This window comes from Cervus canadensis, chromosome 15, assembly GCF_019320065.1.
Source record: "Cervus canadensis isolate Bull #8, Minnesota chromosome 15, ASM1932006v1, whole genome shotgun sequence".
NCBI lineage: Eukaryota > Metazoa > Chordata > Mammalia > Artiodactyla > Cervidae > Cervus > Cervus canadensis.
Genome location: NC_057400.1, coordinates 56,475,984 through 56,499,441, shown reverse-complemented (window position 1 = coordinate 56,499,441; position 23,458 = coordinate 56,475,984). Strand labels below are relative to the sequence as shown.

General features: G+C 32.9%; 1 protein-coding gene across 1 annotated transcript in view; it reads right to left on the bottom strand.

The window, feature by feature from the left end:
* Positions 1–23,458, bottom strand: part of AGPS (alkylglycerone phosphate synthase) — a 131,343-nt gene that overhangs the window by 42,730 nt on the left and 65,155 nt on the right. The window contains exons 10-12 of the mRNA XM_043487640.1: positions 21,922–22,030; positions 13,197–13,324; positions 1,509–1,560 (exon numbers count right to left, since the gene is read on the bottom strand). Of these exons, the coding sequence (XP_043343575.1) occupies positions 1,509–1,560; positions 13,197–13,324; positions 21,922–22,030 (289 nt within the window). The remainder of the gene's footprint in view (positions 1–1,508; positions 1,561–13,196; positions 13,325–21,921; positions 22,031–23,458) is intronic.

The following is a 23,458-nucleotide window of genomic DNA, read 5'->3' as shown; positions in this document are numbered from 1 at the left end:
CACATTTATCTTAAACTGTTATCAGTAGTACAGTTATTCTGAAAGAAATTTACTTAAAGAAATGAAAGCTGTGACTTAGGAAAAGGGACATACTTATAGCTATGGCTGACTCATGTTGATACATGGCAGAACCAACAAAATATTGTAAAGCAATTATCCTCCAATTTAAAGAAAAAAAAAATGAAAGCTGTGACTTATAATTTTAAAACAAATATTTTATATGTTATCAATCTGAATTCCTTAGTTCAATTTCTATATAATTACAATAATCATTCTTCCCTAAATAAAAATTTAAGCTACCCTTAGACCAAACAAAAGAATGCCTAACAGTCTCTAGTAATTATTATTGAGCAACTGTTATGGGACTATTCTGAGGGTACTTAAATTCTATAAACTTAAATCCCAAACTAAATTTCATAAATAAATACATTTTATAAACTAAATTAGATAAAAATAAATTTCAGCATATAGAAAAACTCAAAAGCAATAAAACTAAAATTGGTAAGATGATAAATTGTGTTAGAAAGTTTAAGACTTCAAGCAAAATAGGAAAAAAGAGAAACATGGTTAACTGTTACTGAATTCTCCACCCAAATATTCCATGGGCACCTTAAACACAACTCATTGTAATGTCTTTTCCCCAAAATCATCATTTCTTCTTCTAGACTATTATTCAATGCATCCAATTAATCAATCAATCAGATACCAGGAGTTGCCCTAAATGCTTCCCTTTATTTAACGTTCCACATCCAGTTGGCAAACTGTTCTTTGGAAAATCTATTCCTTACTCTCCATCTCCATTGCTACTGCCTTAAACAAGGCCCAGACCTCAATATTTACCTCTTTAAACCTTTAAACTCCTCCTCCACACTTGAACCATTCTAATCCATTCTGCATAATGTTAACAGAATGAGCTTTCTAAGATGTAAAGCTGATTTATTCTATTCCCTCTACAAAGATATCCCTCTGTGGACAAGAGAAAACCCAAATCCATCCTGCAAAGCCCTAGTCGACCCATTCAGCTTCATCTCCTGTAACCACGCTCACATTAGCCTCTTTTTGAGTCACACAGAATGATCTGAAGTTCAGCACTGAGGTTTATGATTTCATATTTTTAGTTGACAAGTGAACAAAAATTTGTAAGAAAGAAGAGATGATCTCAGGCAAACTTCTATTCACCTTTTAAGATTTAGTTTAAGCATGACTCCTTCAAGAAGGCTTTCCCCACTCTCTGCCCGAATCTTATGTAAAATCAAGTAGGATCAACCTACTTCATTTGCACCCCAGGGTATTCAGTGCAGTCTTCTTTCATATCATCTCTGATACTCCTGCACTTACTCATTTATATAATTATCTGTCCTCATTAGACTGAGAGCTTCCTGAAGGCTAGGAGCTATGACATTTATTTTTCCAGCTCTGCACTCAGTCTTCTTTCTGGCACATAACTGGTATTTCATAAATTTTTGTGGCTTAGTGAGCAGATTTTATGAGCACCATTCCTTACTTACCAAACTGAAACTGCTGGTTGTCCATTAGGCGAATAGATGCAGGAGCACATCTCTGTTTTAAAAAGAAAAAAATGTGATACAAAGTTAATATGGTAAAGAACCTAAACAGTTAGAAAATGAAGGTCACCTTTTTGTATTTGAGATTAAGAACTTAATTCCTAAGGAAACATGAGGAAAAAATCTTAACTTTTTATATAATTTTATGACAATAAAAAAAACATCAAATGCTTCTATAAAACATGTGGAGAGGAGAAATCTATGTATATAATGCATACATACATACATATGTTGCCAGATCTTGATTTGCAACAACATCTGCTAAATGCTGAGCAAAGACCTGTGGAAATAGCTATACCTAACAGAAGTATTAGGCTTCAGAGTAGATTATTTTAAAACAAAGTAGAAAATTTACAAGACTAAAATCAAGCCTAGAGTATTATGCCATTTATGAACTATAATGTGTCATTAGACTCATATACTCTGTTAAAATGAGGAAGATGGTGGTGTTTATGTGAGGCAAACCACTTTAAAAATTTAACCGTGATGTCTTCATAGATAACTCTAGGATTTGTTTCTATTCATTTTAAATAGAAAAATGATCAATGTCCAGAATTCTTTCAAGGTTACCTGGATGAAAACAGCAACAAAATCTGAAGCATAATATTATGTATCTAAGATAGCTACACTAGTGTTATGTTAATCTAGACACACAGTGAAAGCTGCAGGAAAGAAAAACTACAAAAGGAAATATTCATATTAATTCTGTGATGCTACGCTACCATACAAACACTAACAGGGTTTAAATTAGCTACAGTTTTCCCACAGAATTAAAGTGAGCTTCACTCTAAACATGATTTTTATATTCTATGCAACTTTTTAATATGGTTAAACTTCCACCAAGAAGCTGATTTCAGGGACTTCCCTGGTAGTCCACTGGCTAAGATTCAATGCTCCCAATGCCTGGGGCCTGGGTTCGATCCCTGGTCAGGGAACTAGATCCTGCATGCCACATCTAAGACCCAGTGCAGACAAACAAATAGACACAAGTAAATAAAAATTTTAAAAATGAAGCTGCTTTCAGACCACAAAATTTTGACTGACAATTTAAACATTTATCTCCTGAATAACATTTATCTATAAAATTTGTATTAACACAATGTTAAAATTTATGAGAATCACTCAAAAGAACAAAACTTTTATACCTTAACTGTGTTGTAACACTTTTGCTATTATGTGCTTTTAACTGAACGAATACTTAATTTTATAAAACCATTCATAATATATATTTTATTTTACCCAACAAAATGATAAGATTCTTATTTTGGACATTGAATAATTTATTTGGACTTCCCTGGTGGCTCAGATGGTGAAGAATCCGCCTACCAATGCATGAAACTTCCCCTATGGCTCAAGCAGTAAAGAATTTGCCAGCAATGCAGGAAAAACAGGAGATGCAGGTTCGATCCCCGGGTTGGGAAGATCTCCTGGAGGAAGAAATGGCAACCAACTCCAGTATTCTTGCCTGGAAAATCCAATGGATTGAGGAGCCTGGAAATCTACAGCCCATGGGTCCCAAAGAGTTGGACACGACTGAGCATGCACGCATACATAATTTATTTCCTCATCCTTGACAGTAAAGGGATAATACAATCTATATTTTTAAAAAGTCACTGCCAAATCTAACGAACAATACCAGGTAATTTTATATACTTGCATAACAATAACCTGTTGCCTTACATTTTATAGAATCCTATTGTGTACCAGCCACTTTCATGTCTTTATTTGATATAAGAAACAAAGAAACAACCTTGTCAAAGTAGCAGAACTTGTATTACCCCCATTTTACAGATGAGAACACAAGAACCACAGGGATTAAAGACTTGCCTGAGGTTAGATGATTGTAGAACAGATATGGAGAACTAGGACCAAGATATTCTGACTGCTAGATGAATAATATTTCAAATAAACTACATAGCCTCAAAAAATAAAAAATCACAGGTACACATACTTTCACACACAGAGCTTTAAAGTCATATTTGAAACAAAACTTACATGAAAACCTATTTATTTGCTATTTTGCAGTGTTATTAAAAGTATAATGTTTATAAAATAAAATAAAAATCTACAATCTGAGTACTTTCAAATCTTGGTATAAAGGTATCTTTGTAGTTGAGATAATGCTTCTAAAAACATTACCAGTTTCCAAACTACTGAAGGAAAATCAATTTTTTTGAAATGTTTTTATTAAAATAGACACATCAACTTTGAATAAAACATACAAAGCCTGAGGAGATAAAATTTCTTTCCTTCATAAAAGAAAGAGAATATCATTTAACATACATATTTATACATTTGGGCTTAAGTACACCAGTAAGTAAAATGTAAAAAAGAATTCGTTTTATCAGAAAAAAAAACTTTTAAATTCCTACCACTGACCTGTAAGTTCTACCTCTTACTGCCACCCAGATTCTATTCCACCTGTATCTATAGCAGGTGTTATTAATGAAAACACCCCACATATATCAGAAAATGAAAAAAAGTATTAATATATTACATTTATCATAAACTTCTAGTAGAATTCAATCTCAAACAATTAAAATATGATATGTAGGCCTTGATGAAATCTTTGTTTGAAAAGACTAACCACAAAATGCATTTTGGGACAACTGGAATAATTAGTTATAGAATTAATACTAGATGGGATTAAGAAATTACTGCTGGACTCACAGATAATAGAGAACAAATTAGTGGTTATCGGCTGGGAGGAGGTAAAACAGAGGTGGAGAAGTGGGAGGTACAAACTACTGGGTAAGATAGGTTCAAGGATGCATTGTATAACATGGGAAATATAGCCAATGCTTTGTAATAGCTATAATGGAAAGTAATCTTTAAAAATTATATAGAAATTTAAAAATTAAAAAATACAAGGGAAAAATTACTGCTGATTTCTTAGACATGACAAAAGAACACCTTTATTTTCAGAAGACGTATGCTAAAGTATCTAGAAGCCAAATGTCATAATGCAACTTAATTTCAAATGGTCAGGGAAAAATACACAAGTATATAAAACAGAGCAAAAAGCTAGTAATTTTTGCATATATTAGATGAATATACAGGCGATCACTGTACTATTCTTTCAAAGTTTCTGTATGCTTAAAATTTTCAAATTAAAAAGTTGAAAAAAATAGTACGAAACTTGCTTCAGGGTACTTGCTACATATAGCAACTGTTATTCAATTATACTAAAGTGAAGTCGCTCAGTTGTGTCCAACTCTTTGCGACCCCATGGACTGTAGCCCACCAGGCTCCTCCATTCATGGAATTTTCTAGGCAGGAGTACTGGAGTGGGTTGCCATTTCCGATCATGATTTTAACTTGACAGCTGAGTCATATAAACTAGCCAGTCATCCACTGTTCCTATTCATACTGAAGCAACGTGAATGGTTATAGACTAATACTATCCAAAAGAATAAAAAGCTAAAGAAAGCTTTTTGAATCTAGATGATAAATACTAAATTCAATTTCAACACTGTTTTTAATTATCAAAATCAAACCAATAGCTTTATTAAATCTCATGTTTTAACAGTGGCACATTTTTTAAAAAGTCAGTGAATAGAGTTTTTCAGTTATTATTACAAGTAAATTCTCATAAGCAAAGACTACTCAGATTAAAACATAGCAAGACTACTTTAGATTCTCTGGCAATTGATAATTTGTAAATCACTGTCCAGCATTCTAAAACTACAAAGGAGGAAAAGTTTCTTATAATTTTAAATCAAAACATTTAAAATCATGACATCCTAATTAAATAAGAGTCCCTGTAATCAAAAGAGCAAAACAGTATTACTATGCTTAAAGAACAACATGCAAGCTGAGTTACTATATCTATAGTTAAGACTGGATTATGTTTCAATTGCTATACAACTACTTTGGTAAGTTAAGAAAAACTCAAAACATCTCCTTTAAAAGTTAAAGACATCATAAATTCTGAGAATTTGAGCTCTAAGTTCACACTCATGCTATTCAATTACACTCTGCTAGAATATTCCATATACGAGGAAAGAAGAAACGGGGTCCTTGAGTTAAAGTGACCCCTGGTGGTAGGTGATCAGAACTAACCAGAGAGGGAATATTTTCACCAAGTAACTTTAATGATGGGTTAATGATACATTCAGGGCATTTAAGGAACACTCAAACAAAAACTGTTTACTTGAAGTGGAGTTAATGAAATAACTGATTTCATGTTTATTATGACAAACGTGCTCTGACTAAAATCTCTCATGACACCTGCTGCTGTTGTCCAGGCACTAAGTCGTGTTCGACCCTGTTTGACCCCACAGACTGCAGCACGCCAGGCTCCCCTGTCCTTCACCATCTCCCGGAGTTTACGCAAACTCATGTCTATGACACCTGATCTGTACTTTATACTCAGTGAATAGTCTAAAAAGATACAAGAAACCCAGTATGGACTAACAAAGAAATATCAATATCTTTGTTGTATCTAAGTAAAGAAGAAATAAATAACCTGACTTCAAAGCATGGGTATAAGATTGACTAAATTCAATTGCTGGCAACTTCTTCCCTTTAATGCTACAACCAGGAATTTACTTGAATATATAACTTGAAAAATAAAAAAAAACCACTCTAATCTTATTTAACAGAATTCCCAACAACTTAAAAAAGCAACCTCTTTCTCAATCTAACCATTTTTTTCTGAAAAATAGTCCCTATAAGAAATGAATCAAGTTTTCTGCAAATTTTGTTTTCAAGGAACTAAGTCCTATTTCTTCCTTGTCACAGGGGAAAACAGAACTTGCACTTTAGATGAGACATTCTGTTAGAAGAGGTATCTTAGTTTACTAGTTACCAGCTAACGAAATTCAGTATTAACATGTTTCATTTGTCTACATGATTTCTTAAAACTTCATAAACTATAAAATAAAGCACTGGTATCTGGGTTAAAAAATGAATCCTTTGAACTGAAAAGGTTTTTTCCTCGAAGGAGTAAATCAAATGTTCAGTATGAACTCTAGAATGGCCCAAGTTCCTGAGCCTTAAACTATTCTGGAGATAGTCTACTAATCCACACTGTATCAGAAGTTAATGCTTCAATACCAAACCCCTTGGACACAGCTATAGAAAAATTTAAGCACAGAAAATTTTATCAAATACAGAAAATTTTACCTTTGGTGACAATTACAAGACAGGAACTATGTCTGTTTAATTTACATAATATCAACTGTACTGTGTTAGATATAAAGTTAAAAGCATACTCTCTCACAGAAAAACTCACAATAAAATAATTAATATTAATTTAAATAATATATTGGGAAGATCCCCTGGAGAAGGAAATGGCAATCTACTCCAGTATTCTTGCCTGGAGAATCCCATGGACAGAAGAGCCTGGCGGGCTACAGTCTATGGGTCACATAGTCGGATATGACTGAAGTGACTTCGTATGCACATAATCAATACATTAATTTTTATAAGTTCAAACAAGGATATATAAAGAAGAGAATTCTCTTAAATACAAATTCCTAGGTATAAAAGCTTAAAATGTAGACAAAATTATTTCTTCCTCTGACTAATTTATCAGAATCAACACCACAGATGAAACCATGCAATATTTAAGGCTACTGGTAAACTGCTTAGTCCTGTTGGAAATTATATACAGGCTTATAGCTAGGAGTCTACATTGTAAACAAGAACTCTTTTAACAAGAGAATTATCTCTTGGTTTTAAAGAATGAAACAAATACATAATGCAAGATAGATATTTCCTTCCACTTAATTAAGGGAAAGGACAAAAGTTTATGCCAAACAGTCTCCTAGTGGTAACTTTACATTTGCAGTTTAGCAACAGTGTAGTGATTACAGCATGTCTCATAACTATCCTCAAGTTTGATACATTTTGCTGGATCACACAGTAAAGACTTCAGTTAACCAAGCATTTTGCTAGGTTATTCTCTCTGCTTCAGAAGGACAAAAACATGACATAAAAAAAAAAAAAAAGGATTTAAAATAACAATCCCATTTTCTTTTTGTAACTATCTTCCAAGAATTATCACTGAATATAGATAAGCTTTAAATGTTTTACAATGTTAAGTGTTAAACCTAACTCCTTTCGATTTATTTGAACCCCTACAGGATAAATCAAGTTGAAAACAGAACAATTCAGAATTTAACAGTCTGAAGTGTTAGAAATGAATGATGTATATCTTATGAAATTACAGTATAAATTCACTAGAAAAAAATGCTATCAGTTTAAAATTGTTTAAAATAAAAGTGATGGTAGGTAGAAAACACCACTCATCCTCAAAAGAAAAAAAAAGCTGCCTTTTAATCTATAATTCTAAAAACCTAGTTCTGATACTGAGAAATACAGTTTTCAGAGGAATTCGTACTAAGCCATGCACACATACACAATGTTCCCTCCTAACGAAACAAACCGGTCCTCTCTCAATATCATGAGGTATGCTTAAGTTTTTTTTTTTTTTTTCAATTTGATTGTTTTTATTTTTTTAATTTTTTTTAAAATTTTTTTTTTTATTATTATTTTTTTTTTCCCGTGGGTTTTGTCATACACTGATATGAATCAGCCATGGGTTTACATGTATTCCCAATCCCGATCCCCCCTCCCACCTCCCTCTCCACCCGATTCCTCTGGGTCTTCCCAGTGCACCAGGCCCGAGCACTTGTCTCATGCATCCCACCTGGGCTGGTGATCTGTTTCACCATAGATAGTATACATGCTGTTCTTTTGAAATATCCCACCCTCACATTCTCCCACAGAGTTCAAAAGTCTGTTCTGTATTTCTGTGTCTCTTTTTCTGTTTTGCATATAGGGTTATCGTTATCACCTTTCTAAATTCCATATATATGTGTTAGTATGCTGTAATGTTCTTTATCTTTCTGGCTTACTTCACTCTGTATAATGGGCTCCAGCTTCATCCATCTCATTAGGACTGGTTCAAATGAATTCTTTTTAATGGCTGAGTAATATTCCATGGTGTATATGTACCACAGCTTCCTTATCCATTCATCTGCTGATGGGCATCTAGGTTGCTTCCATGTCCTGGCTATTATAAACAGTGCTGCGATGAATATTGGGGTGCATGTGTCTCTTTCAGATCTGGTTTCCTCGGTGTGTATGCCCAGAAGTGGTATTGCTGGGTCATATGGCAGTTCTATTTCCAGTTTTTTAAGAAATCTCCACACTGTTTTCCATAGCGGCTGTACTAGCTTGCATTCCCACCAACAGTGTAAGAGGGTTCCCTTTTCTCCACACCCTCTCCAGCATTTATTGCTTGTAGACTTTTGGATAGCAGCCATCCTGACTGGCGTGTAATGGTACCTCATTGTGGTTTTGATTTGCATTTCTCTAATAATGAGTGATGTTGAGCATCTTTTCATGTGTTTGTTAGCCATCTGTATGTCTTCTTTGGAGAAATGTCTATTTAGTTCTTTGGCCCATTTTTTGATTGGGTCATTTATTTTTCTGGAATTGAGCTTCAGGAGTTGCTTGTATATTTTTGAGATTAATCCTTTGTCTGTTTCTTCATTTGCTATTATTTTCTCCCAATCTGAGGGCTGTCTTTTCACCTTACTTATAGTTTCCTTTGTAGTGCAAAAGCTTTTAAGTTTCATTAGGTCCCATTTGTTTATTTTTGCTTTTATTTCCAATATTCTGGGAGGTGGGATGGGGGGGAAGATCCCAAACTTCAAAAGCTGCTTTTGAACTTGTTTCAACACTCAGTGTTCCCTTCACATCTTGTAAAAAGATACTTGTCATTTTAAAACAAAACAGAAAAATATCACACGGCATTAATATTCTGATTAAAAACCACAACTTTCCCCCCTTGAGAGGCTACTGTAGGAAATCTACTCTCTGAGAAAATGGTAAAAGCCATTAACCATCTACTGAGTAAAGCTGGAGATTCCACTGGACTGCCACTTATGAGGCAGCATCACATTAATCTCACACTAAATCTTCCTTTCTAGCTCCTCACAAGGCACTCAAGTACTGCAAGAGGGCAAGTCCTCCCATGGACAGAGATCAGATGAGCGACCTTAATAGAATCCTTCTGCTGTCAGTATAAAGTTGCTTAATTCATTTCCTTCAGTAAGAATAGTGATAAAAAATATACACAGAGCCCACTTTGCTATTTGTGAACAATCATGTCCACTCCTTTCCAAAAGATACTCATCCAAAATACAGTTTCCCATTTCAAATGCAACTTGAGTCTGCAAACAGTGCAAAAATGGAAACAGTATGAAATGACAGTGAGGAATTACAAGCAACCAACTCATTATTCAATCAAGAATTTGGCACAATCGTAAACCATGTACCATCTATTTTAATGGATCTTAGTTCTCTTGCTATCAACCGAACTTCCCAATCACAAATTGAACAACGACTAGTGCCAAAACCTGATAATTTTCTCACTTTTTCTGTGTGAAAATACTGTTACAAAGCAGGGCAGCATACAGTACTATTCTTGACACATGCAGTTTGCATACTCTATAAACTAATATAAAATGTGTGTAAACCATAATACATTTACTCATTTCCAGGAAAGGCAGATAGATATTAATGTCCCTCTATATGTGCAGTATAACAAGAATAAAAATGCAGTTTCCCGAAATAGTGGAATATCTCCAAATCCCATTGACTACTCTTGGCCACTGTTTCATTCATAAGAGCAATATTTGAGAATGAAATACCTATCTAGGCTTTTCAATCAGTTTCAAGGAAGGGAAGCTTCCCAGTTACATAGTATTTTTGTCTCTAAAAATTGTCTATTACTAATTATACAGAACAAAATTATTAAAACTTTAGAGTGGAAAGAACATTTCAATCAACCATCACCTTTATTTATATCAAGACAGATATATGCACATATACCCAATATAGTTTTCTGTAGTGAATTTAGATTATGGTCATATTGTGAATATCCAAGCAATTTTTTTTTTTAAAAAAAGAGCAATTTTTATTGACTTACTCAATGATGAAGAAAAACCTCACCACATGCCTTTTATTAGCACAAGTGGCTCTTATCTGTTACTTTCTATCAGGAGCATATTAAATTGTAACAAAAACTGCATCAAATTGCACCAACTATTTATGTTTAATTAACTTCCAATTTTAGTGAAATTAGAAATTCAGGATTTTGACAAATTTGTACACCATTTCTCATTAGTGAAACCTAAGACAGAATTACATTTGAGTATTTGTAATATGGAAAAGCAATAGAGCACTCAAGCATAACATATGTCTACTTCTATCCCAAAGGTCATATGACAACACTTCTAGTCTATTAAATCTGTGTTCTGCAGGGTGGAGACATTGTGAGGGGTGGAGCTGGCCAACACAGGCGGAGTGCAACCTCATTAAAATCTTTTATTGAAAATACAAACAAACATGACTAGTTTCACAAATTCTATAATTATTTTTAAAAATCTAATTTGGCATTCATAGTTATTTTACCAGAAAAAAATGGAGGCAACAGGCAACAATGGTCAGTTAAAAACGTATCACTGAAAATCTGAATGAGAGAGACAATATATACTGTATCTTTAATAATAAAGCTCTTCTTGAAGGGGATATAGTCAAGCCTGAGTAAGATGAAAACAAAATATAAATAAAAGTGCTTAACACAAAGAATAAACTACAGTACAAAGTAAAAATATTAGAATAAAAAAAAATCTCACTAAGGAAGATGTGAAGTTAATCAGAAAATATAATCTATTTATGGAAAACATTTTATTTTGATTTTAAATGGTGAATTTATGGTTATTTTCTTAAAAATAAAGAAAAACAAAAAACCCTAGTTTCCCATTCTTCTAGGTATGAATTCACAAGCAAAAAACCATAAGGCTCTTCAAGTACTCCTTTTGCTTCTTAATACCTGCGGTATCTTAAATTTAAAGATGGCCTTGGCCTTTAAGTGATGGAAGGTTTCAGCAACAAGTTACCAGAATACAGAACTTGACTGCTCAGTGCTCAAATATTTATTCTTAAATTTATTTCCACTCCTCCCCTCGATAATTCCACTTATAATAAATATTATTGCCATCTCATTATTTTAGTAAACATAGCATAATACTTATATATTTTAGCTCTCTAACCATAACATAATACCCTTGAAGTCTGAATCAATTAGGAGCTCTTATGTAAGCATTTCAACAACATTCACCTCTGTGTTAACACCACCAAAGTAACCTGCTACAAGTTCAACAATGTTCACTCCAGGACTATACATACTTCTTTTAAAACTCTCCCTTCACCTAAGGGTAAGACAACCAAGATTAAGGGGCCTATGGCTAAATCAATGAGAGAAGAAGCAATCCAATGACAAGCAACTGAAGATACCTGGGATCATAAAAATTACCCTTGTCAACTGTTAGATTAGGTGATCATACAGTTGGACTTTTTAAAGTGGGAAACTCTAAGAATGACTGTCTCAGAAGGCAAGATTGAGTGAATGGAAAAAGAACACTGGCAATGGTAAATATATAGGGAAATATAACATTTTTTTAACTTATTTCTTTTTTTTTTTTTTCCTGGGCATATATGTATATTTTAAATTTTACAGAAAACAAACATACTTCTAAGTGAAGACTTCACCATAACTTATTTCTTTAAAACATTAATAGTGGTTTGGTTCTCTTGGGATGGTAGGAAGGTAAGGCCCAGTACCTTATGAAGTACATAATGAATATGGAGCACTTGCCAGATACCATTTCTTTACCTCATCAGATCCTCCCTCCATCCTATTCTGGATACCAGGAAGCTGACCTATATATATGGTTCACATAAGAGAGCTCCCTTGCACTCAAAATTCAAGTGGGTATAGCTGATGGGAAGTATTAAAGAAATTCTACGGGTTCAGAGAAAGCAAGAAGAGGCTGGACCTTCTCCCTGCTGGGAAATGTTGAAATAAAATTTTTCATTATAGCTCAAACCATTAACCAAATATCTAAAGAAATGCAAGAATTTCAAAAATGATACACACAACTAAACACAGAAATAAAATTACTTGGCATCACTTACTCTTTTTAAAACCCTTGACAATATATTCCTTTTTTCAAAAAAGGAGAAAGTGGGAATTCTTCTTAGGTTATATCTAAATATGTTATATTCCTATATACTCTACTATATTATGGTACTTAATTTAAGATACAGCTTAGCTAATATTATAAACAAGTAAGGCCTAGTAGCAGTACATTCTAAGAACCGATGAAGTTTGATTACTTATATTTAATTTCTATATTTTGGGGCCATTGACATTCAGCCATTTATTTTAATTTCAATAAATATCTTAATTTAAGAAAAATGCAACATTACTTCAATTAATCACAAAATAACTTACCCAAAAATAACCTGAGAAAACATTCAATAAAAGGCAGAATCCTTTGAAGCCATCAACGCAGGTACATATCTTACCTTGGCTTAAAATCAAATAGCATTCTTTAAATCAAGAAATAGGTATATAATTATTGAAAGAAATAGCAACTGAACTGAAAGGAATGATTTTACAACATTACCTTTCCATACAGAACTGGGTTAAAAAACCACAAATATAACACAACTAAATATGAAGATTATATGTGACATATCAAAATCAATTATGCAACAGAATTTTAAAAATATAAATGTATACGGGTGGGGTTTTGTTTTTGTTTTTACCTGTTTTGCAATTTCTCTTAAACAGGCTACTCCTTGTTCAAAATTAGGGAAAGCTACTGAGCCATACTTTTGGTATTCAGGGATTGGTCTGATTTTTATTGTAGCTTCTGTTATCACACCAAGAGTTCCTGAAAAAGAAGGGGGAATATCCAATATATCACATGCCAATTTTCTAAATCATATTTAAAATTATTTTATCTATTTATTCTAATAATTTATTCTATTACTTGTATTTAAATCTATTTAATCTATTCTATGTGGGGAAAAATGGCTACTCAAGTCTTCCTAGAAAAACAACTAAGCAAATTTTATAATTTCTTAACTCTGGAATACATTTTTCTTAGTTATATATAAATATTTTAAAACATTTTAAGGTAACCTTTCTCCAAGAAGGTTAATTTTAAATAGTTTTTAAAGTATAACAACCTGTTAAAATTTTTAAAAAAATCTTAGAAGCCAACAGGTTTGCATAGCTCATATGCATTCAAACAAAGGTATATTTTGATATTTGAGCCTATTTTTATTACGACAATTTACTGGGGCAAAAAGAACCTAATTTTCTATGAGAATTTAAGATGACATTTTCTATGTCATTTAAGATGACAGAAGAAATTAGACTATCACTTTGCCTTTTTTCCTAAGAATTCATAGAAAGAAAAGACTAAGACAGTATTCAGATGTCCTAAGAAGAAACAAACAAAAACCCCAAATATTTCAGAGACAAAAGAGTTATCAGTTATCATAAATAGCTAGCACAAGAGGACCATTAATGAAACAGATGTCCTTTTCTTTATCACACAGAGGGGTGGAGGACAAATCAGAGAGGAAAAAAACAAGTTAAATGTAACTAATATGATTTAAACATCTATGCTAAAATATTTGAAGAACCATGGTTAAAAATAATGTGTTAAAAAAGCCAAGCTTTTCAAATCAGTGCTTTCTAGTGTACAAATGATATAAATTATTCCTAATAAAATTAAGTAAATTTTCTGAGAATCATGAAACACAGAACAAAAGGGAAATCTGAAGTTGTAGAACTTAATTATAACACTAGAAATGTTAAAAATACCACAAAAACCAATAAATTTATAATATACCTAAAATATCAATACATAATACAAGATTAAAAACTACTATGAATCCACAAAAAATAAGCTATATTATACCACATTATGCTTGTCACACATACAAATTATTTCCTACTCAGCAAATACAAACCTATTTTGATTTGTAAATCACAACAGCTCTGCAAGATTGGCCTGTTTAATACCTGAATTAAAAATAGATATGATCTCATTTTTATGTGGAATCTAATAAAAATAATCAATAAACATACAGCAAACTTATAGAAAAAGACATCAGATTTGTGGTTACCGAGGGCAGGGGAAGGAAGAATTGAAGTGGTCAAAAGGTACAAAGTTCCAGTTATAAGATAAATAAGTATCAGGGATGTAAAGTACAACAAAAGAACCACAATTAGCACTGCTGCATGATATACAGGAAAGTTGTTAAGAAAGTACATCCTCAGAGTTATCACAAGGACAAGTTTTTTTTCCTTTTCATTTTATCTACATGAGATGATGGATGTTAACTAAACCTACTGTGGTAATCATTTCACAATACATGTAAATCAAACCATCATGCTGTACACTTTAAACTTATACAGTGATATATGTCAATTATTGTTCAGTAAAACCAGGGGGAACAGTGGGAAGAACCTCTCCCAAGTGCAGAAAAAAATCTCAAACACTAACCCTAGGAACTATCCCTTCTAAGGGATACATTTTAAATGGGTAAATTTTGTAAAATTTAAACAGGTAAAGTATGTAAATTCTATCTCAGTAAAACAAAGGAAACTTCAGTTACCTTTTTAAACAAGGAACCATACATTTTACAAATAGGGTTACTTTTAAATAGATACCTTAGACCATAGAAAGAATCTAAAAGAACTTCTAAACCTACGCCAGAATGGAGGCAAGAGGCTGACAGGCAGATTATTAGTGCTATGCTGTCTCCTCACCCAGCAACACAGAATTATCTACTACATCTATTCTTTCTTACGAAGACAAGTAGTATTACTTTAACTTTTAAAGTTGCTAATTTTCTACCACTATTCTGACACCATCCCTAAGCTTATTTGTAATTCTTTCTACTCTTTCCAACTTTTAGAAGTTCTTGGTAGTCTTAAAATTAATACCTCATGCTGAAAGTTATTTCTACAAATAAACTGAAATTTTTCAGACATAAGCTCCTAAAGACATGAATCATCTTTTCTATTTATTCTAACCTATCCACAGACTACATAAAACTTTAATCAATACTTGCTCAAACTCAAAAGTGACCAGGTTAAAATTCATTAAGGAAAAGGTCAGTATAAGCCTTGATTTCAGACAGGTAAATTTCTCCATTTAAAACTAAAGTTGAAACTCCCAACTTTTTACAAAGTATTTCTTTACATTTCAGAAATAAATCTCTTTGAAAATATTTCTATAAATTACTGCATATGATATAACCTAAATATAATCCAAAGGAAAAATTCAAACCATTTAAAAGCCAATCAATAAGGATCTGCTTAAATAGAACAGAGTACATTCCAGGAATGATGTATCACGTAGCTGATGAAAAGACTGCTGCTGCTGCTGCTGCTAAGTCACTTCAGTCGTGTCCGACTCTGTGCGACCCCATAGACGGCAGCCCACCAGGCTCCCCCGTCCCTGGGGTTCTCCAGGCAAGAACACTGGAGTGGGTTGCCATTTCCTTCTCCAATGCATGAAAGTGAAAAGTGAAAGTGGAGTCGCTCAGTTGTGTCTGACTCTTAGCAACCCCATGGACTGCAGCCCACCAGGCTCCTCCGTCCATGGGATTTTCCAGGCAAGAGTCCTGGAGTGGGGTGCCAGTGCCTTCTCTGGATGAAAAGAACGAAGTGCTTCTAAATGTGATGGTTTGGAGTGAGCTCTACAAAATTCAGCACAAAGCAAAGAGTAGTAAACTCCCATTTGTGCTTTTAAAAACATATATATACATGCTTATATATAGCAAAAGTGTTTACTCTGGGCAAGGGAGATGCCTAAAAGACAAGGATAGAAGGCTGATTTTTCCCTATACATCATTTAGTACCTTTTGAATTCTGTACATATCTTAACTTTGTACATGTAATTACTTGCTCAAAAAGTTTACACACACACATATAAAACATTAGCAAACTCTCTTTAAAATTCTAATTTTATATCAAAATTCTAAGGTATTAGGTAAGGAGTGACCATGCCCTAAATTTCTGCACAGCCGTATTGCCTCGTATGTATAGTAGGTACTCTAAAGCAGTAAAACCCACTGTAACACTAAGTAATATTAAAAAGTAAAAATTGGTAAAATGAGACTTTACACTGTTGCAAGATTAATGAAATAACCAAGGCACATCTTTGCAACTATCTAGCTATGAGTTCTGCAGCAGGAGGTGGGGTTGAGGGGGTCCCCACTTTAAAAGGAAACTCCATCCAAGTCCCAAATGTACTCTGACTCAGGGCAGTTCTTCCACACAGATTTATATTCAAATTAATCCAATCACAAGAGTTTATATCTAAATTCACTTCATCAAAAGGCTCATTTCTGTTAGGCTTATTGATTATTTTTATTGAGGTTTATTATTTATTGATTCTTTTGCTCTGGGAATTTTATGTCAGTGGAGTGATACAAAACTACTTAAGATTACCTATCACTTGACTATTTGCACATTATACTAATATTTTATACCCACTTTATATAGTCGTAAACAACTCCACAGAAAAGTGACATCATAGATGTCATTCACTTTTCTTTTTCAATAAAAATATGCTGCCATAAATTTAAGAATTTTCTGTTTTACAGTTTCAAATATAATGTTCTTAAGAAAACTGAAAGCTTCAACTACTATCTAATAAAAATGCAAGTATTTGCTTGAAGTAAATAAAATCTTTCATAATTCGAAAATATACCTTCAGATGACTTCAGGACTGAGAAGAATGTTAGTCATTCGATTCTGAATCTACTCCTCCCCAACCCCCAACATGAAAATCAATAGGGAAAACAAAGAAAACCACACAGGACACACACTTTAGTATTAAAAGGAGACAAAATATACTATGACCTTCAAATTATTCATAAGTAGATATAAAAAGTAAAAATTCCAACAGACGTTTTACAATCTTCCAGCTTCTATAAGTAGAAAGTAAGGGGTGAGGAGTGGGCGTGGAGGAGGGTTAGAAGACTCAAGAAAGACTCCTTAAGAAAGACTCTTTAAGACTCCTTGAGAAAGAATGAAAGCAGCAGAGGACTTAAACGAGGCAGACACGAAATCAACCCCAGAAAGAAAAAGTGCAGCAATAAACTCGAAATACTATATAAACCTTGGTAATCTAATCCATAACCCTGGCTCTCCATAACCCTGGAGGGGTTTGAAGATGGAGCCAGAAATGACACCCTTGGAGAAGTAGGGGAAGTATTTTCAAAGAAGCATCAACTTAGAGTAGTGTAGTACTCCTTGGAGACAAGGTAGTGAAGGGAAAGACTAAAATTAGGAGAAAAATTAAAGATCTGAAAGAAATACAAAACACAAGATATGTCATGGCTTCCGCCACCAAAAACACCACCATTCATGAAGCAAACAGCACAAAAGAGAGTATGTGACAGAACAGAACACTCTCAGACTAGGAACTCTTTCCAAGCAATAAACAGGAACAGAACAAAAGCAAACCAAATCCAAATAAAACTACTTTAAAAAGGTCAGAAAATGCAAATAAAAGCTTTTCCACTGATGAAAAGCTCCCCTGACAGAACAAACAATGATCCTGGAGAAAACCATAATACAACTTTTCAAACTCCATTCAATATTGTCAAATAAGCATTTGAGGATATGAAAAAAACACTTGAATTCGAAATATAAACACTAAAAATGTAAATGGACAAAAAACAAGAAGAAATGAAATAAAAGATGACCCAACTCAGGGAAGAAACAGAACAATAACAAAAATGAAGACTAGGCTACAAGGAGGAGAAACAAGAGATTCAAATGAAAGCTTAACAGGGGGCACTGAAGAAAAGCAAGAAAATAACCAAGTGAATGAAAATGATATTAAGAAAGAAGTTGAAGGAAAAAGTTTGAGAAATCATGGCTGAAATGGCAAACAAGCAAAGAAAGTCAGACAAACATACAATTGGTATCCCTGCAAAAGAAAAATCAAAACAGTGCAGGGAAGGGGGAAATGTGCTCCAAAATCCTACTACTCAACACTACAATCCCCAAAAAACCTTTACAGAAATAAAAGACCAGCATATACACACAGAAAGGGTCCCTGGATACCAGAGGAAAAGTAAAATAAACTTTAATGGAAAAAAAAAAACACCATTCTCAGTGCCTCCAGGCAAAAAGGCAAGAAAATTGGCATCAGACTCCTCAAAACAGCACAGAAAACCAAAGCAACAGTGGTACAGTATTTAAACAAGGAAACAATATGTGACACATGAAAGTCAATGAAGCTGTCATGCAAGTATCAAGGCCATAGAAAACAGTTTAGAACATTCCAGAACTCATGGGATATACAAATATGTCTTTCCTGAGGAAATTTAAAAGATGAGCTTTATTTAACCAAAAGATGAAGTAAAGTGACACAGAAGGACCGACAGTAGGCATTTCATCCATTTCATTTTAGAGCAAAGACTAAAACAAGGGTGGGCAATGAGTTAAAAAATAAAAAAATGTGCTTTTAAGCCAGTTTTCAAATAAAAGAGCAAGTCATTATAAATTACTAGTAAATTCCATATATAGGGAAAGAATGAAAAACGTTTCAAATGCTTTATTATATTTTTAATTATATTGATCAATTTATATAATATATAAAGTGGGAGGAAGTTGCTTATCCAAAAAATCATTATGAAAAATTCATAACACAAATAAGACAAAAACATTAAACTTAACTTGGTTATTCACATGTGGAACTTAGTAGGATAGGGGGAAATAGGTTTTTTATAATAGTAATGCTTTCAAGGTTGTCATCAAATGACTTCCTTCATGGCTCAGACTGTAAAGAATCTGCCTACAATGTAGGAGACCAGGTTTGATCCCTGGGTTGGGAAGATCTGGAGAAGGGAATGACAACCCACTCCAGAATTCCTGCTTGGAGAATTCCATGGACAGAGGAGCCTGGCGGGTCACAGTCCATGAGGTCGGAAAGAGTCAGGATACAACTGAGCCACTAACACAAACATAATGCTTTCAAGGCTGTCATCAAATGATTTAACTACAGCAAAAGAAAATACTTTCTAAAGCTCAAGGAAAAGTGTATGATTCAAATTTAAGGCAGGAGGTTATTAGATAGTTCAAAATAGCAGAAAAAAACAGTATTACTATTAAAGAGTATGATTTCACACAAGTTTACCTTCTCAATCAAGCTGTTTCCTGGCCTATAGTAAGATGACTCTATATTCACATTTATACAGAAATGGCAACCAGGGACCACAAATATACTTACAAAGATCACTGATACAAAAATAATAAACAGTCACAATAGTAATAAATTTAACGTTTTCTGAGTACTTACTATCTGCTTATAAACTGTGTGGCATAATCTCATCTGACCCTCCCAAAAGGCTTATGAATACTTATGATACTTTTATTATCCCCATTTTACAGCTGAGGACATTGGGCATAGAGAACCACCTAATTTACACAGTCACAGAAATATAAGTGGTGAAACCAGGACTAAAATCCAAGTCTGAAAGATTTCATGGTTCATGCTCTTAAATCAGTATGGCATTCTGCATGGATCTTTATAATAAAATCCATTTAAATACAGTAATGTACCCTAGTACATATGTTTTTTAAAAAGTAAGCAAAGATATACAGTTTATTATAAGAAGTTTGCTTTCCTTAAATTCACACAATAATTTACTATTGAGGTACGAGGCAACCCAGCTTTTTGGATAAAGTTCAAACTATTTTAAAAGGGATAAAAGACCAGATTATCTCTTCAGCCACCCTGTAATCCTTACCACTCCACCCCAACCTACAGTCTACTCCAGCCTACAATGAAATCTTCCAGTCCTACTGAAAAGCTGGCACCTCACAAGGCAGACAGAGCACTTGCTCACTTGTAAGTCTGCTCACACCAGTTATCTCTGCAGGGCAACTCCTTCCCCGCCTATATTTCTGCAACTCTGTCTAGAATTATTTTCTCCTTATCGCCCTTGAAGGACCATTTTAGGCAAGACCCCCCCTAAGGAAATCTGCCTAAGCATGCATCTACATGACCTTTGTCTGTGTATCTCTTCTGTTTATGTCTATCATAAAATTTATCTTATTCTGTTAATAATTGTCAATTATTCCCTGTGCCCTTGAGTGTTCCAGCACAATACCTAGCAATCAGAATTTTTAAAATGCTAACTAATGGGAGAAAAAAATGTCTGATGTGGTTACTTGAAAAGATAATTTATAGGGTTGACTCCAACTATCTATATACCAACAGTAAAACTAATGATTATCAGTTTTAATACCTATTATTCAATTTGAGATTTAATGAGAGAAAATTATATTTTTTTCAGTTAACTCTTAGATGATAATATGAGAAGTTCCAAAATTATACTTTTTAGAGAACTCTATTATTTTAAAGGAACTTAACATTTTGTTTTTCTCGTCAAAAAGAGAGTAAATTGGTGAAATACCTTGACAGAGGTTTGTCACTAATTATCATGAAAAATATCTAGGCTATTACCACTGGTCATCATAACTTAATAGATGACTTTCAGTACATTACTAAGACACATAATTTGTAATTTTTTCCTTGATGCTACCATCAAAAGTTAGAATTATGCCCTAAAATCCTAGCTTATTATAAGTGCTCTTTTATCCATGAATATAGCTATATGTTTTGAAAATCTTTTATCTTTTTAACAACTTGTACTACCTTCTGACTTTACTAATGAGTTCCTCTGGTAATGTAGAAAAACTTTATTTCTCTAAATTTAAAGGATAACTATCCCTCTCTACCATCCTAAGAACTGAAAAATATGCCTACCTTCACCTTATCCATAAAATTCACAGTGTCTACGTAACAGTTTGCAAACCAGAAGGAAGGCTAGTTTTTGGTCCTTTTTCTGATAGATACAGAAATTAAATGTTTTGCATAAAGTGAAAAACTATATTCTAACCTACCCAGTAGTAAGTAACCAAGCAAAGGACATGACTTAAGCGAAAAAAATAAAAGACCAAGAAGTTTGAAAAGATGAGAATTTTAAATTTCACTTCTTAAAACACCAAGTAGCAAATAACAAAAGATAAAATTATAGAAAGACAAAAGACAATAAGATAATACTTTATTAACCCTTTCCTCTTGATAATTCAGAGATTACAAAATATCACACCATAAAATATTAAAGCAAACCATTTTAAACCCTAACAACTACTCCTGCTAAAATTGATTCAAATCTCTAAAAGAAAAATAAAATAACACCAAAAGGACTAAGCTGGCTCTAAAACCATAAAAAAGCAAAATGCAGGAGAAAGTTTAATAAGATGTTCTCATAATAAAAATTTATGAAGTACTAAATTAAAGTAATAAAACTTGAAAAAACACCATTCTTTAAATACACAAAACATGTCTTTCTTTCAAAAATATGATATCACAATATCACAAATTTTTACAAAGTTGAATCACTAACCTGTATTTTTTCATAATAAATTTGCAGTTATATTTACCTTCAGATCCCATGATGAAGTGATGGATATCAGGGCCTGTTGACATTCGAGGTCCTTGACAGCTTTTTTCTATTATACCTCTAGGTGTTACCATTTTTATATGAACCACCTGTTTAATACAATGCATGATGTAAATTCTAGGTATCTGTCAGTGAATGTTGTTTGTGTGGGTACACACACCCTATATATTTATATAAAACAATTTTAAAATATTGGTTTAAGTGACAAATGGTGATTCCCTTCAGAATTCTAATATCTTTCAGTAATTATTAGACTAAAAATAAATTTTACATAAGTTTAAAAGAGGGAAAAAATATTCTAAGATTGTTATTGGTCTAGGAACATTCAGTCTTAAAAATTGAAAAACAATTTCTTTAAACCAAAGTTACTCTAGGGTTGTCCATGTGGTAAAGAACTAAAGGACAGGAAAAATATGCAATGATCATATTTTAATGGGTTCATTCTTTCACTCATTTAACATTTATGAAGCACCATTATGCATGTCAAGCACTATTTAGATGCTTAGAATTCTAAGAAAAGATTTATTCTTGTCTTATTCCCACCTTCAACTTATCTACTTTACCCACTCAGTAGAAAAGAATGAAGTATTAATTTTGATCATATCAAAACTGGGATGAAGAGGGAGATGTGGTGATTGAGTTAAAAAGAGGAGGAGAGAGAGACATGTCTCACACATGTGAGAAAATCATTGTCAGGAGAGGGTCAATCAAAAAATGTTCCTTAGATCTGACTCAGAAATGGTTAGGTAAAACCCAACACATTCTTAGGATGGTTTTTTGATGGATAAATAAAAATAAAGCATATATTGTTGAAGGAAATGAACAAAGGATGTAAATAAACAATTTACAAAATAAAAAGAAAAATTGCCAATAGGACATTTTAAAAGTTTACTTTTACTAACAAAGAAATACAAAATTATATGACAAAAACATAAATAAAAGGTCTAGTAAAATAAACATTCTCATAGTGCTAGTAAGAATGTCAAATGGCACAAGATTTCTAAAGAGCAACTTGGTTATAAGGGTCCAAAGACATAAAAACATGCTTGATCCAACAATTCAAACTCTAGGAGCTTACCCAAAGAAAACGATCAAAGATGTATGCTAAAGAAATTACTACAAAGGATATGTTTCCCTTTATTTATTTCCATAATTTTTAAATAAAAAGTAACTTAAATATTCTTTTATAGGGAATTACTTTACTAAATCACAAATTATCAATGAAAGAGAATTATATGCAGTATTTAAAACTAGTGGTGCAAATCTATGTTCATATACATGGTAATGTATTGATAATATAGTTTAAAGAGCAGATTAAACACAGTATGATGCTTTTTTATAATTAAAACTAGATATAAACATGCAAATAAATATATTAAGATGTGTACTTATAATTTGTGGCCCTTAAGTAACTGTAAAAAGGATTAAAATAAATTGCATGCTTTAGCAGTACTAAAGGTAGCAGTCTATCAAATATGCTTAACTTTGATAACACTTTTAATAATTCAATAGCAAAA